The 13,290-nt window shown below is 48.6% G+C and overlaps 1 protein-coding gene across 5 annotated transcripts in view; it reads right to left on the bottom strand.

Annotated features, from left to right (window-relative positions):
• DAG1 (dystroglycan 1) overlaps window positions 1-13,290 on the bottom strand; it is a 51,413-nt gene that overhangs the window by 14,442 nt on the left and 23,681 nt on the right. For all 5 annotated transcript variants that reach the window (XM_071755559.1, XM_071755561.1, XM_071755560.1 and 2 more), the window contains one exon: window positions 936-1,345. In XM_071755559.1, the coding sequence (XP_071611660.1) occupies window positions 936-1,217 (282 nt within the window). In that variant the 5' untranslated portion in view covers window positions 1,218-1,345. The remainder of the gene's footprint in view (window positions 1-935; window positions 1,346-13,290) is intronic.

Here is a 13,290-nt window from a genome sequence, read left to right on the forward strand (position 1 = left end):
CCAGCAAGATCACATCTCTGGATCGAGATAACTGCGTGACAGCACACAGAGCCAAAACAAACCTGCCTTCAAGGAGAAGCTGAGGTGTCAGACTTTCTCTCGACTTGCTCTCCACCTTCCTCTGATCTTCTGAGAGACACCAGAAGGCTGTCTTTTTATAATGTTCTTTTAAAATGGATTTTTAAAGATATTTTGCTCTCTGAAACAAATTCCAAGACTGGAAGTTAATTCTGTTTTCTTTTAAAAACAAAATTTTTTAAACTCACCATGATCCCTGCAAGCAGACACTAAGAAGACAGCCTCTCCACATCACCCAGGAAGGGGTTAAAGATGAGCAAGAGAGCGCTCAATAGTGCTTCTACCCTCCTCTGGCCTATTCTGACACTTTCTTGCCCTCAGGGCCGATTCCAAAACTCAGTTTTCAGATGTCTGCAGTGCCAGAGGCACGGATAAAGAGAAAGGTTCCCATCTTTCCCAAGAGGACACTGAGATGAGGTCAAGAAAGACCGTGTCAAAGGCAGCCCAGAGCCCTGCTGGAAGAACAAGGTCTGTTTCTTCAGCAATGTTTTGCTGCCACAGTGAAGCAAACTCCCCAGGAGTCAGAGCAGCAGCCCCAGGAAACCCCTGGCTCCCCACATCCCAAGGCAACTTCTCCTTACAAATGTGACCATCATTCCAGGGGCAGAGCATCTCACAGTTTAAATACAGCCAACAAACCCTATCAGTCATCCCCAAGTAGAAGCATCCTCTCTTCATTACAGAAGAAAGGAACTTTACAACGAGGTGACAATCTTTCTGTTTCAAACCCTCCTCCTATAGCCCTACAAAACCTTAAGGCTGCCTCACAGCACCCTCACACCCCAGACTATTAATGGAGTGACTAGATCTTGACTCCCACAAGAATAAAAGTGAAAACAAGCCTCAGAATGGCTCACCTGGACAATTTCTCCATTGGAAGCAATTAAATCTGTGGGGATGGAGACTCTGAAGAAGCGTCCCACCACAGCAGAGCTGTCTGGTATGCCCACCACAGCTGGCACAGTCTCCCGGAGGTCCGAGAGCACGGAGTGCATGGAGGCCTCCAGCTGGTTTTCCCAGTCCCGAACCACTTCTGCTGGCTCACTGGGCCAGTGGCAGTGAGCAGAGGCCGCCAGCAGCAGCACGGGGAGCCAAGTCCTCCCCAGGAATGGGGGCTGCAGTAGGCATCCAACAGTCATTCTTCCTGGCGGCCTCGGTAACAGTGCTCCAGCTGGAAAGGGGACCACAGGGAACCTGCAGGCACCACAGCGTAGGCAGGGGATCCACTGGTCCTTCACAGCAGCCTCATCCTACGAGTCCTGGGAACCTGGTTAAACAAAGGGAACCCAATCAGCACATTAATTGCACTACCCAAGCCAGCCAGCTAACACGCACAGGCCTCCCTGCAGTGGACAGAGCCCTACCTGCCTCCTTCGTGCGTTTCAGCTTTGTGATTTAATGGACAGAGTTAACATTATCAGTAAAGAGAGCAAGAGTTTCTCAGCTCCTTTTCTGACATATGGCATCCCTAGAGAAACAAGATCCTCCTGATTTTCCATGCACATAGCCATGACTGCTGCTCTGGAGCCACAGCATCCCAAAACAGCCACAAAGAAGGAGATGGCACCCAGGGAGATACAACTGAAGCTAAGAGCACAGCAGTGACAGGTGACCTTCTAAGTCAAGCTGAAGTCAGGCTGGGGCACCAGTGGATTTAAATGCCAGTTACCCAGTATGAAGGCCCCAAAAAACCTCTAGTACTCCAAAGATGCCATCTTGATGAATGACAGATGCTTCTGCTTCTCTGACCCATCAGCCTGGCTTTCAAGCCATGTCCTCTTTCAGCTCCAGCTTTTGGTATTAGTGTGTTTAGACTTGATTTGGAGGCCAACAATACACAGCCAAGATTCAGGCTGGGGTAAGCTCTGCACACATTGCTACCCACTGTTGAGCTCTCTGCTGCTTGCACAGCTTGCCCAGCCCCACACCCTGCCAAGAAAAATCTCCAGCTCTCCTTTCTATTGTTGTTTTCTTCTTCCACTTGCTCTGTTCCCATCCCCTTTTCTCTGCTCCCCAGATCAGAGCATTCCTTGCCCTCCTCTGTTCCTCTGGCATGTTACTTCCTTCTTGTCCCCAGATGCTTCTCCCTCCAGCCTGTGTTCAGCCATGGCACATAGGAGCCAAGGATCTGTACAGCCCCTGCCACGCTCCCCTTCACAGCCTGTCTGCAGGAGAGCCAGTGGGCTCACATTTGAGGTCCAGGGGGAAGCCATACTGCCCACTCCAGCACTGCACTCTGCAGCCATCACTGCCCTCTGGGAAAGAGGGGGGGGCACTGGGTCACACAGGGCTGGAGAGCCAAGCATGGACCAGGTGGGTGCTGCTCAGCCTCAGGAGCACATGGACAGACACATGGACCAAGCAGGTGCTTCTCAGCCCCCTGAGCACACGGGACTGGGTTTCTTCAGACCAGGCACTTGCATGTCATGAAGCAAGTCCTTTTTTCCAGGATGAGAGAAAAACAGCTCTGAATTCCCAGAGTGAACCCAGCCCAGCTGCTCACAGCTGGCTACCAGACCTCTGAGCAATGCTTCTATTTATTTTAGCCCATTCCAGCTGCCTTGGGTGATGCACATCAGACTGTCCCAACAGCCCCTGAGGCCAGACTGGGTGGGAAGGGACATGCCACTGCAGCTTGTCCTTGCAGAGCTGCTGGGGCAGCAGGGCATCCAGACCAGCTGTGCTGCCATGCCATGGCCTGGCTACCACCAATCGCCCACCATGGGCTGGCACGTGTCCACACAGGCAACCAAAACTAAGGTGACCAAAATGGGCTCTAGGAATGACAGGAGAGATAAGATTGGTTTGCTCAGCCTAAAACCTGCACTCTAGAGAAGCTGTGAGGTGGTATGCAAGGACTAGCACATGCTCACCCCTTGACAAGCCTTTTTACAACTAATGCAGAGGGGCTGATGTCTCTTATCCCAAGGTAACAGAACAAGTGAGCATGGGTGCAGCTAGCAAAGAGGGCTGTGGGGAGTGGGAATTATGAGCTGAATGCAATAACCTCTGGCTATAGCATCCACAAGGCAGATATCTGACCTGGCCACCATCAGTCACAGAAAACCTGTCTCAAGTGAAAGCCAAAAGCAACAGTGGTGGCAGAACAACACTGCTGGAAACCACAAGGCAGACAGGAGGATGGTGGGTGAGATGCCAACACCAGAAGAAAGCCCTTTCTCCTGCTGCTCTTCTTCTTCCTGCTGTCCTTCTGACTGCCTGAGTCAAGTGGGACAAGAATACATGAGAAGAAACAACAGGAAAGCCAAGCCCAGGCTTTTCCCAAAGGCAACTGAGCACATGGTGGTCTTCACCGTGAGGGAGTGATTCCTGAGCTGTTCCTCCACAGGTTATCATAATGAAAGGTAAAGTGGCCACGTGGGCAAGGACAAGTTACACTTCCTACAGGACACATCTCTCCTACCAGGTCCCTGTGTGCTCAGAGAAGGATCTGACACACACCAATTGATTATGGATAAACCTAGAGCCACCTTAGCAAGTAGAAGATTACCACAGCAGATGTCTAGTGGAGAATATCCATCAGGCTGTGTGAATGAGCTACAGAGATGGAGTAGCCTGCTTCAAGAGGTTCTGAGGAGGCCACTGATCATCACAGTGGAGAGTCTCATCTCTACACAGTGCCTTAAATAAGCAGAAAGAGGAACCACCTACGGCCTCTATGGAACCTGGCATATGGACACTGCAGGGATGATGCCTGTCCATGAGCTGCTTCTCCTGTAGCCCACTTGTTGGAAAGCCCTGCTGTGTGAGGGACCAGAAAGCAACCTGCACAGCAAGTACAGGCAGGATCAGAGATTCGCTGGGAGAAGAATGTGGCAGCAGCAGCAGCATCCATCAGCCCCCTGGCTGAGATGCTATCAGCATGGAAATGTGGCTGCCTCCCACAGCTCTGCTGAGCCTCACAACCAAGCAGAGGAGGAATGCCCCTTTCAACGAGAGAGACAGACATCCAGCATATGCCTGCACAGAGCTATAAAGACTCCTGGAGAGGTTCAGTCTTCAAGCCAGTCCCTGCCTCTGGCCTGTCATGGGTGCCAAGGAGCCGGTGCAGCACCGTGTTGCTCAACCAAGTGACATAATTTGGCCTGGGGCATTTTTTGTTGGATGAAGAGGAGTATTTGGAAAAAAGGGAGTAGGTTATGGATATCTGTGGTGAACAGGGGAGGAAGATGAAGTCATCACTCATTTCAGAAACAGTTATCAGAGCAGGCAACAAACACTGCCCGTCTGCTACGTGCCCCTCAGCCAAGCAACTCATGCAGGAGCCGTGAAGATCTTGTGTGACAGTCACAGGTCGCACAAATTCAGAATTTCATTTTAGAGGATCTACAGAAGAACAGTCTCTGCAGTCTCTGGAAGCAGAGCACACAGGAGGTACAGAAGGAATTCAGTAGCTGATAACAAAAGGAAAAAAAAAAACAAAACAGAAGAGCTGAGAACAAATTTGCACCGCCAAAAACTCTCTTAACACAGCTCCACCTTACCAAACAATTGACAGAAACTGAAACAGTGCCAGGCTCTCACACTGTGTGCTAAGGAGGAAAGGGAGGGTGGTACAGCTGTCCAGAGCTGGAACAGGGCATTGCCCTGCACTGCTGAGGTCCACATGGACTACTGCTTCAAGGCAGAATGCTTTTCAGGACAGGAGGTCCTCTGCCTAAAAGCCAGTGGTCCTGCTCATCAAATCCACCAGTCACCAGAACTGCAGGCTTGTCTCAATGAAGAACAGAGCAACCATTCCCTGCAGTGAGGCTGGAACAAGCACTGGGGACCTGTGTGGGGCCTCTGTCAAGTTCAGGGGCCCACACCATTTCACATGGTACTACCATGAGCAAACCTCAGACTCCTATGTTTGAGAAATCATCCCAGTTCTATAAGGGAAGAGTCAGTGTTGTGGGTCATTGTCCATGAGCAGCAAGTGGCATGGAGGACCAGAAATCACAATGCTTCACACCATTTCCCCCAAGCACAGAATGGGATCAAAACACAAACACAGATGGCATTCTGCAGGTGGTGGTCTGCATCCCAGAGAGATGCCTCTGGGAGGCATCAGGCCGTAGGGCTGACTTAAGTGCTTTCAAGTTACGAGGGAAGGCTAGACCACCCCTGCTTCCCTACATGGCACAGTGCTCCTTCTTCCAGCAGGATCTGTTCTGCAGAACAAAAGCAAAGGTTCAGGTTAGTCCTGAATTTCAAGATGTTTTGTTCCGTCTGATCTTCAGAAAGAACAGACTTTCTCTTTATCTTCCTGCTTCTGTGAGAGCATTTTTGGTCTCAACTTTGAGCCTCCAGAGCATTGGATGAAACATCAAAGTCAGTATCAACATCTGCTTCAGTCCTAGAGCTCAGTGCACGTGCCAATGTTGATGCCTGAGCTCCAGTGCCAAACCTCCCATTTCAGAGACCTGGAACTGGGCCTGCTTGGTGAAGTTATGTTGATATGATGCTGTGCTTGATATGATACTGACTTGTCAAGACAACGCTGGAGCTTACTGCTTCTCCATGCAGCTACTAGGCCCACCAACATGTTAAGGCCATGCTCTAGCTTCATTACTGAGGAAAGCAGAATAGTGCAGAGAGAAGATGGGACTCAGAGCTGGACAGAGTAGCTACTCCCACCATGAATCTTTCCAGAGACCTTTCCTTCTGCTCATCAAAGAACTGGGGATTCTGGGCCTGGGGAAGCATCCTGGCAGCAGGAGTGTGGCTGGCCAAGGACTCAGTCTTCCTCTGTGGCCGATTACACCACTGGTGCTTCAGCAGGAACCAGTGAAAGTGAAGTCTCCATCCAGCTGCGTCTAATCCAATTGTTCCAGCACACAATCACATCACTGGGCTGCGGTAATTAATCACTGCCAGCATATTAATGCCACAGAGCCTAGCATGCAGGAAGCTCAGGTAACTGCCATGCAATTCCCCACTCCAGGTAAGATGGCATTTAGGAGAATTAAAAGAGGAATCCCACGTACCTGACAGCTTATTTACCAATACTCTCATTAAAAGAAGAATTAAATGAGCGGCCTTTCTCTAAGGCAGACAACTTGGCTAAAAAAGGGCCAGTGCAACTTTCCAGAACAGAGCTATTGTCTCTGCAGAGATCTCTCATGCGTGTTTCCACAGGAGGATCTCTGGGCAAGTCCTGTCAGCTACTGCACCTCTACGAGTCGAGGCAGGGAACAGGAGGGATGATGAAACCCAGCGTCACCAGCCAGGCACACAAAGACGGCTCTCTGCCCCACGTGCTCCCTGCTCCAAAAGATGACAGCAGGCACCAGTGGTGCCAGCCCGGCGGCATGGGCCAGCCAGGGGTGGCTGGTGCTCCAGGCACGTCTGCACCAGGCTACAGGAGTCTGGGGAGGGGGGCAGGGAGGAGAAACAGCTTGGAGGCAGCAGGTTTGGGCACGGCAGCCCATCACAGAGTTTATGAACTAATAGATACTGTCTCCTCAAAACTACGAGCATGCCAGCCTGCAGGCTTGACACATCATCTGCACAAAGAACATTCTGGAGCGTGAAATTTAGGAAACAGCGAGAGTTTCCCTATTGCCCAGCTCCAGACATCCCCTGAGACAAAGGCAGCAGCCCCTCCAGCAGCCCTGTTGTCACAGGCTACAGGAATGTGCTGCAAACAGCCTCAATGGCTTCAGCAAGGTACGTTCACAGAAGATCATCCAGGCTCCAGACATTGCTGCACCAGGGATAAGTTACGGAAAGGGATGTCAAATGGATGCTGTGTTCAGTTCTGGAAACCCCAAGACAGGAAGGACATGGAGCTGCTGGAGTGAGTCCAGAAGAGGGCCATAAAGGTTAACCAGGGGCTGGAACAACCTCTGCTCTGGAAACAAGGCTGAGAAAGCTGGGGTCGAACTGGCACATGAAAAGATACACACACAAAAAAGATGCTTTTATTCTGTTTTGTCCACTCTTGTGTTTCCACATTGCTGGTGGTGTCCCTAACAGGAAACCTGACACAAAAACAGGCTAAGGGGAAAAAAAAACCCAAACAAAAAACCAAAATAACCCAAAACAACAGTGCTAAAAATGTGTGCTGGGCAGGGAAACATGCAGCACCATCCTGCTGATGGGGGACGTGGCTGCAAACCATCACTGACTTGTTGCTTCAAGTCACATATACCACGAGCAGCTTGGTGAGGCTGTAAGGAAGTGGTCACTGCAATCAACACCTCACAGCAGTTTTCATTCTGCTAGAGTAAGCACCAAGTTACTCAACTTTCTTGCAGCTTTATGAAAGACAGTAGAGAGCTTCCTATGCCTTTTGTTTGAAGACTACAGTTTTGTGCCACCAAGAAGGGATGAAGCCTTCCCACAGCCCTCTCATTTGCATCTAACATATCCCCTTGGCCAAAAAATCCCTCCTCACTGTTCTTCCCAGCGTGGTACCAGAGACACAGACTGACGCCTCTGCTCTGACTGATGGACAGTGGCTGTGGGCAGCTGGGCTGTTCCAGGCACCATACGGGTTCTGTGTTCATTAAGACATGCTATCTCCAGCACTTCCTGCTGAGGGAAAGCAGAGGCAGCACCAAAATAGAGAGAAAAGATGCAAAAGAGCAGAATTTCCCTTTTTTCCCCTGTATTGCATATGCCTATACAGAAGCTGAGCTGCTGCTCTTCCAGATGGAGCCTCTGCTCCTGGGAAGACTCCTTGCCCTGGAAAAGGTGAGCACCAAGGATATTCTCCCAGTTGCCTTCCCTCAGGCAGGAGCTGTGCAGGGGGGGGAAGCACCCGGTAGCCTCCAGGACCCCCAGCCAGGGGCCCTCCTGCAGAGGTGTGCACAAGGGGCACTGCTGAGCAGCACCACAGAGGCAACCAGAGCCCTTCTGCCAGCTGGACACAGAGTGTGTTTTTCTTTCCCTGCAGAGCACATTTCCCCTGCAAAAGGGCAGTGCTAAGATGTTGGAGGCAAACACCTTCCCCGGCCCCTGCAGCCCTGGGGAGGCACGGTGGGAGAGGGGGAGCAGCACGGTGCCCACAAGCACCTCTTGACCACGTACTTTGCACACTGACCTGACTCCTGCAGCACTTCTTTGTAAAACAACCACGTGGATGTCCCCCTGTGTGTCAGTCCTGCATCCCTGTGTGCTCCTTGTCCTATGCTTAAACTGTGGCCTTTATGGCAATGCTCCTGACCCATGGCAGTGACCAGCAGCTGCAGGTTTTGGCTGGGTGAGACTTCTGACTCTTTGATGGAAGTTGCAGCAGCAACCACAATCAATCCCTTCCGCCCACTTTGTTATTCCCAGACAGCCAACTCGGATCCTATCTTCAAGTGCATTCAGTTGAAAGGAAACTCAGATATTATCTTCCCAAGTATTAAGAAGGCCTCAGAGATAATTTTCCCCCTGTAATTACAAACACTGCAGGTACAACTGCCATTTTACCGGGCTGGCAGCAAGCAAATTAGGATACAAACAGCCAGCAATGAGCCAAAGCAGTGGGACAGCTTCACCCGCTCTGCCCACAACCCGAGAGACCCATTGTGAGGGAGAGGTGGAGGAGAAATGTGACAGGGATCAAGGGCAGAAGATGGATCCTTCCTGAAGGAAGCCAGGAGAGAACAAAGCAGGATGCACTGGGGCATGAAGGGAACGGGGCGTAAAAGCCGACGCTGACCTCTAATAAAAGGACCAGAAGCCAAACTAACCTGAATCAGGCTCGAACACAAACAAAATGGGGGTTTCCCCCAGGACCCAATGAGACTGTGAATATGAACATTAAAACTTTATGCGAGTTAAAAAACAGTAAGGGTGGGATGGTACAATTTTCAAGAGGGCAGAGTTACCAAAGCAGTGCCTCTGGCTCAAGCAGCACTCAGTAACAGATAGCAGGATCCTGGGCTGGCATTCAGGCTAAGGATGATTCACATTCCTCTCCAGGCATCTTCTCCTGACTGTAAAGGGCATACAGGCTAAATATACAGCTGTAGCAGGGCAGAGTGAGGGTCTGCTGCCCCAGGGCATGCAGTTTAACCTGGCTTTGGTTTTGCTGGTGTGGCCAGTGTGCACCAGGGGCAACCCTGAAAAACTCTACTTGAACTGCTGGTTTTGATGGGAAACAGAGTGAGAGACTGTAAAAATCCTAATATTTAATTCTATGTTTAAGGGAATGTAAGCTAAAGCTAGTACTAAAATCCACAGGAAATTAAACTATGAAAGGTTAAAACAAAAAAAAAACCAAACCCAACAACCAACCAAAAAAACCAATGAGGGCTCAGAGCTCCTTCTATACAAATGCTATAAAAATGCATACTTTGAAGACAAACACGGCAGGCATGTATATATATACATGCATACAAATGCTTTATCAGTTTCCAAGATTTAGTAAAAACCAGAACCCAAGGCACCAAGATAAAACAGGCAGTTTTGACTCTAGATTTCTCTTTTGTCAAGAAACCTTCATGTCTTACTGCATTTGCTTGAAGTTAATTGCAAAGTGAAGGCAGAGGCATTACAGAAAAGCGTTTGAGCAGAAGCCATCCTGTGGGAGAGCCTGGGACAGATGAAACTTGGGCTGGCAGAAGTGCCTGGGGATGCAACAGAAAAGACCAAAGCACCACTCTAAAACATCAGAGCAATTGTAACTTGGACCACGAAGGAGTTATTTCACTGCTTAGCAAGGCTGCAGAGCAGTCCCCGTGACACCACGCTTGGATTTGAGGGGCACTAATTGCTAGAAACTTTGGAAGTAGAAGATTTAGGACTCAAGATAATTTCTAGAAGCATTTCACAGATGTTTTTCACATGAACTTGCAGAAACAAAGATGAGTTTTATATAACTTTGAAACTAACAGACTTCTGTACTAAAATGCAAGTCCTCAAGTGTGCCAAGTATACTCAAGTATCCCCAGGTATACTAAGCAGTCCAGACTGTGCCTCAGACATCCCCATCCGTGAAAGGCACAAGTAATGATTTTTTAAAAAGCACAATAAACTTTGTCTAACCAAGGCTGTCCAAGAAGGTATCTAGAGGACCCTTCAACAGCTCTAGCCAGAAAGTACAGTTGAGGCACCCGACAGCAAGAAGAGAAAGCACAAAGCAGGACAGAAGACACAAGATGTCACCCTTTAAACACCAGGACAATGAGGAACCAGAGCCCAGTCTTGTGTTCCTCAGCGGGCAGGTTGCTCCCAGAAGCACCGAAGGACATGTGCAAGATCAGCCAGCGTGACTGTCACCACTGTGTGTCCTGTCCCCTGGTATCACTCATCATCCACCAGCTGTCTCAAGTCTAATTCACACCAGCTAACGACCTTTGAGAGAAGTCACCCGGCTGGAAAGCTGCTTTCTACTGAAGGTGTGCTTCAGAAACAGGTTTAAACTGAGGCACTGTCACCGACAGAGCTGTCTTTCCTCTCCCCCATGCTCCAAGGGTCAAAATAATCCAGGAGCTTCCAGCAGCACCTGAAATCCCAGTTGGAGCCTGGAAAAATGCTTCCTCCTCCCTGCTGTACCAAACAGAAGATGCTCGCTTCAGATGTAGTCATGAGCACTGAAACCAATGGGGCTTAAAAGATTTGCATCCCTTGCTTGATTTCTTAATCAAATTAAAGGCTGAACAAAACCCCTTATGAGGTGTCAGAGAATCCACATGGAAGAGAAATGACAAATATCCTAATCAGAGAGGAAGCTTCCACTGGACATTTTGTCTTATTAAGTACTAAAGAGTCCACACAAAAAGAGAAAGACCCTGGGGGATAAATCCCACGCTCAAGTTTCTGCCATGATTTGGCTTTCAGATCTCATCACACATGGCATCAGTCGCACAGAGGAGAGTGGTGAGCTTCGGGGTGTCCTTTTTGCCAAAATTCTTCCACCTACATGACTGCCTACTTTTATTTTAAAAAATAAAAAGAATCTAAAGCTCTTTCTGTTAAATTAGCAAGCAGAAGTTATTAGAGGGGTGAAGGACAGACTGTTGGGCAGGGCTGTCCTGCAAATCCCTCCCCTAGGAAACCTGATCATAATTCCAAATCCTGTTCTGAAGAAAACCCTCTTGAGGCTCCAGCTCTGGTGATACTCCTGAGCCTGGCCAGAGGGTTTGTGGCAGGACCTTGCCCACCTTTTGGCCATGCAATGACATGGCAGAGTACATTTTTTCATAACCAGAAGAGCCCTGTGCACCAAAAATGACATTCAGGCTTCTCTAGGACACACTGGCACCACATGGAGCATGTTGGGAGCACCCAAGAGCAGGCAGCTTGGGCAGGTGTTCCTCTAGTGCAAGGAACAAACAGCCCAAGGGTTGCAGGAGCCAAACACAAAGCTGAAGAAAAGAAAATCTTGATGAGGTTTCACAGTCAAGAGTTGCCTCAAAATGCTGTTTGGCTGGACTGCTTTATGGAGAGGCAGTCACATTTCAAGGGTTTATAATCACCACCTGGGTATTCCACAAAATTCCTCAGATAATGAAATATTTCAAGAGGGTTCTTGGAAGTATTTAAGCACCATAATTTCCTATTAGCTGATGTCACAACACCGAGACTTCTGCACTAAGCTCAGGACTGGAAGGCAAGGCTTAGGATCTCTCCTCTACCTGCCAGGCACAAGATCTGCTGATGCTACCAAAGCAGTGTAAACAGCCAATATTAAGTGGATGCAAAAAACAAGGCAAACACCACCAATAAAAAGCCATTTTCAGCACTTCAGTTACAAATGCAGCATCGTTTATGTTCTCTATGGCAGCGTAACTAAGGGCAGGCACATTCTGTTTAGAAACATCCCACCATCCCATCAGCTTCACCACCCCACCCCTACAGCTCCAAGCCAAGGCATTAAGATTCAGCTTTCTGGAGTTGCTCAGCCCTGATTTATTACTCTGCTAGCAAGACAGTCACAGCTCTTCATTTAAATATATTTACTACCCGGTGATTTATGCAGAGCAGCCAGGGCATCAGCTGCAGACCTGCAACTTTCCATGTTTCTCATGAAAACTATTCTAAATACTTCTTGGCAGAAAGAGATGTAAGTGTTCCAACTTCAATCATCAAGCATAAAATGGGAAAGCTGCAAAATTAAGCAGTGCTGCTCCCATGCCACAGAGGCAGGGGAAACTTCAGAAGGAAGAATTAAAGCTCTTGAAGATCATGGCAGCTCCCAGCTGGGCACCACATTCTCTTAAACCTGGAGTCACCAAAAATCAACAAACTGATAACCCCTTCCAACAGGCGCACATTTTTATAAGTGCCTTCTCTCCTTGCTAGAGACCAGGGAGCAAAGGGCTGCACTGCTTCAGTAAAACTGTCTGCTCTTCACAGCAACCTCTGGCCCAAGCTGGTCAGCCTTTCGTTCACACAGTAAATCAAAAACAACAGATCACTGACAGCACAAGCTTACTGAGGCAGAAGGACAGTACGTGGCTTCACAGGTCCATCTGCTTCACAATTGCTTGGGTGCAAGATTGATTAAAATGAAAAAGCAAAGATGAGGACCTTAAAAGACAAGACACTAACAGAGTCTGCATCACATTCCTGCAGCATTAATTTAACCGCATTATCTTTCAGCTAAATTATCCTGTTTACTTGCACTGCCTAATTAAAAAAATAACCCTCCTCTGGTATTGACTGTGGCCTTCTTGTCTTCAGCTAGGAGCAGAGAAGGCTGAAGTGGCTCATCACAGGTCCACCAATACAGAAATAGTTCCAGCTTTTCTCCTCACCCTGCTTTGACAATGGGAAATCTAGAGACAAGGCGAATTATTTTAATGCGAGACCATCCAGACTATTTCACTTCATTGTGGATCTGTCCAAAAAGAGCTTGCCTTTGGAGAAACAACCCTGATGTGCAAAAAACCAGCACCATCAGCTAAATACACTGCAGGGTTAAGTGCCCCTCTCCCCAAGCAGCACAGCACTGCACCTGCCACATCAAAGAAGTTTCAAGGGTTGTTCCAAGCAACCCCCTGCAGCAATTCCAACATGAGCATATCCTGCCATTACCAGTGCCCAAATTCCACAAACAAGAAAGTCAAAGGGACCAGGGAAAAAAAAAAAAAAAAAAAAAAAAAGCTTTCCAGAAAGCAAGGCTTTAAACCTATTTCTGAGAAGTTTTAGCTTAAATGATAGGAAAGACTTCATGTGGCAGTAAAGACACTGCACGTGAGTTGCTGTAGACTTCTGACTTTTCCTGCTGGCAGTGGATAACTAAAAAAAACAGGATCACACTGATCTGCT

The sequence above is a fragment of the Heliangelus exortis genome, chromosome 12 (genome assembly GCF_036169615.1).
Source record: "Heliangelus exortis chromosome 12, bHelExo1.hap1, whole genome shotgun sequence".
In the NCBI taxonomy this organism is placed as follows: Eukaryota; Metazoa; Chordata; class Aves; order Apodiformes; family Trochilidae; genus Heliangelus; species Heliangelus exortis.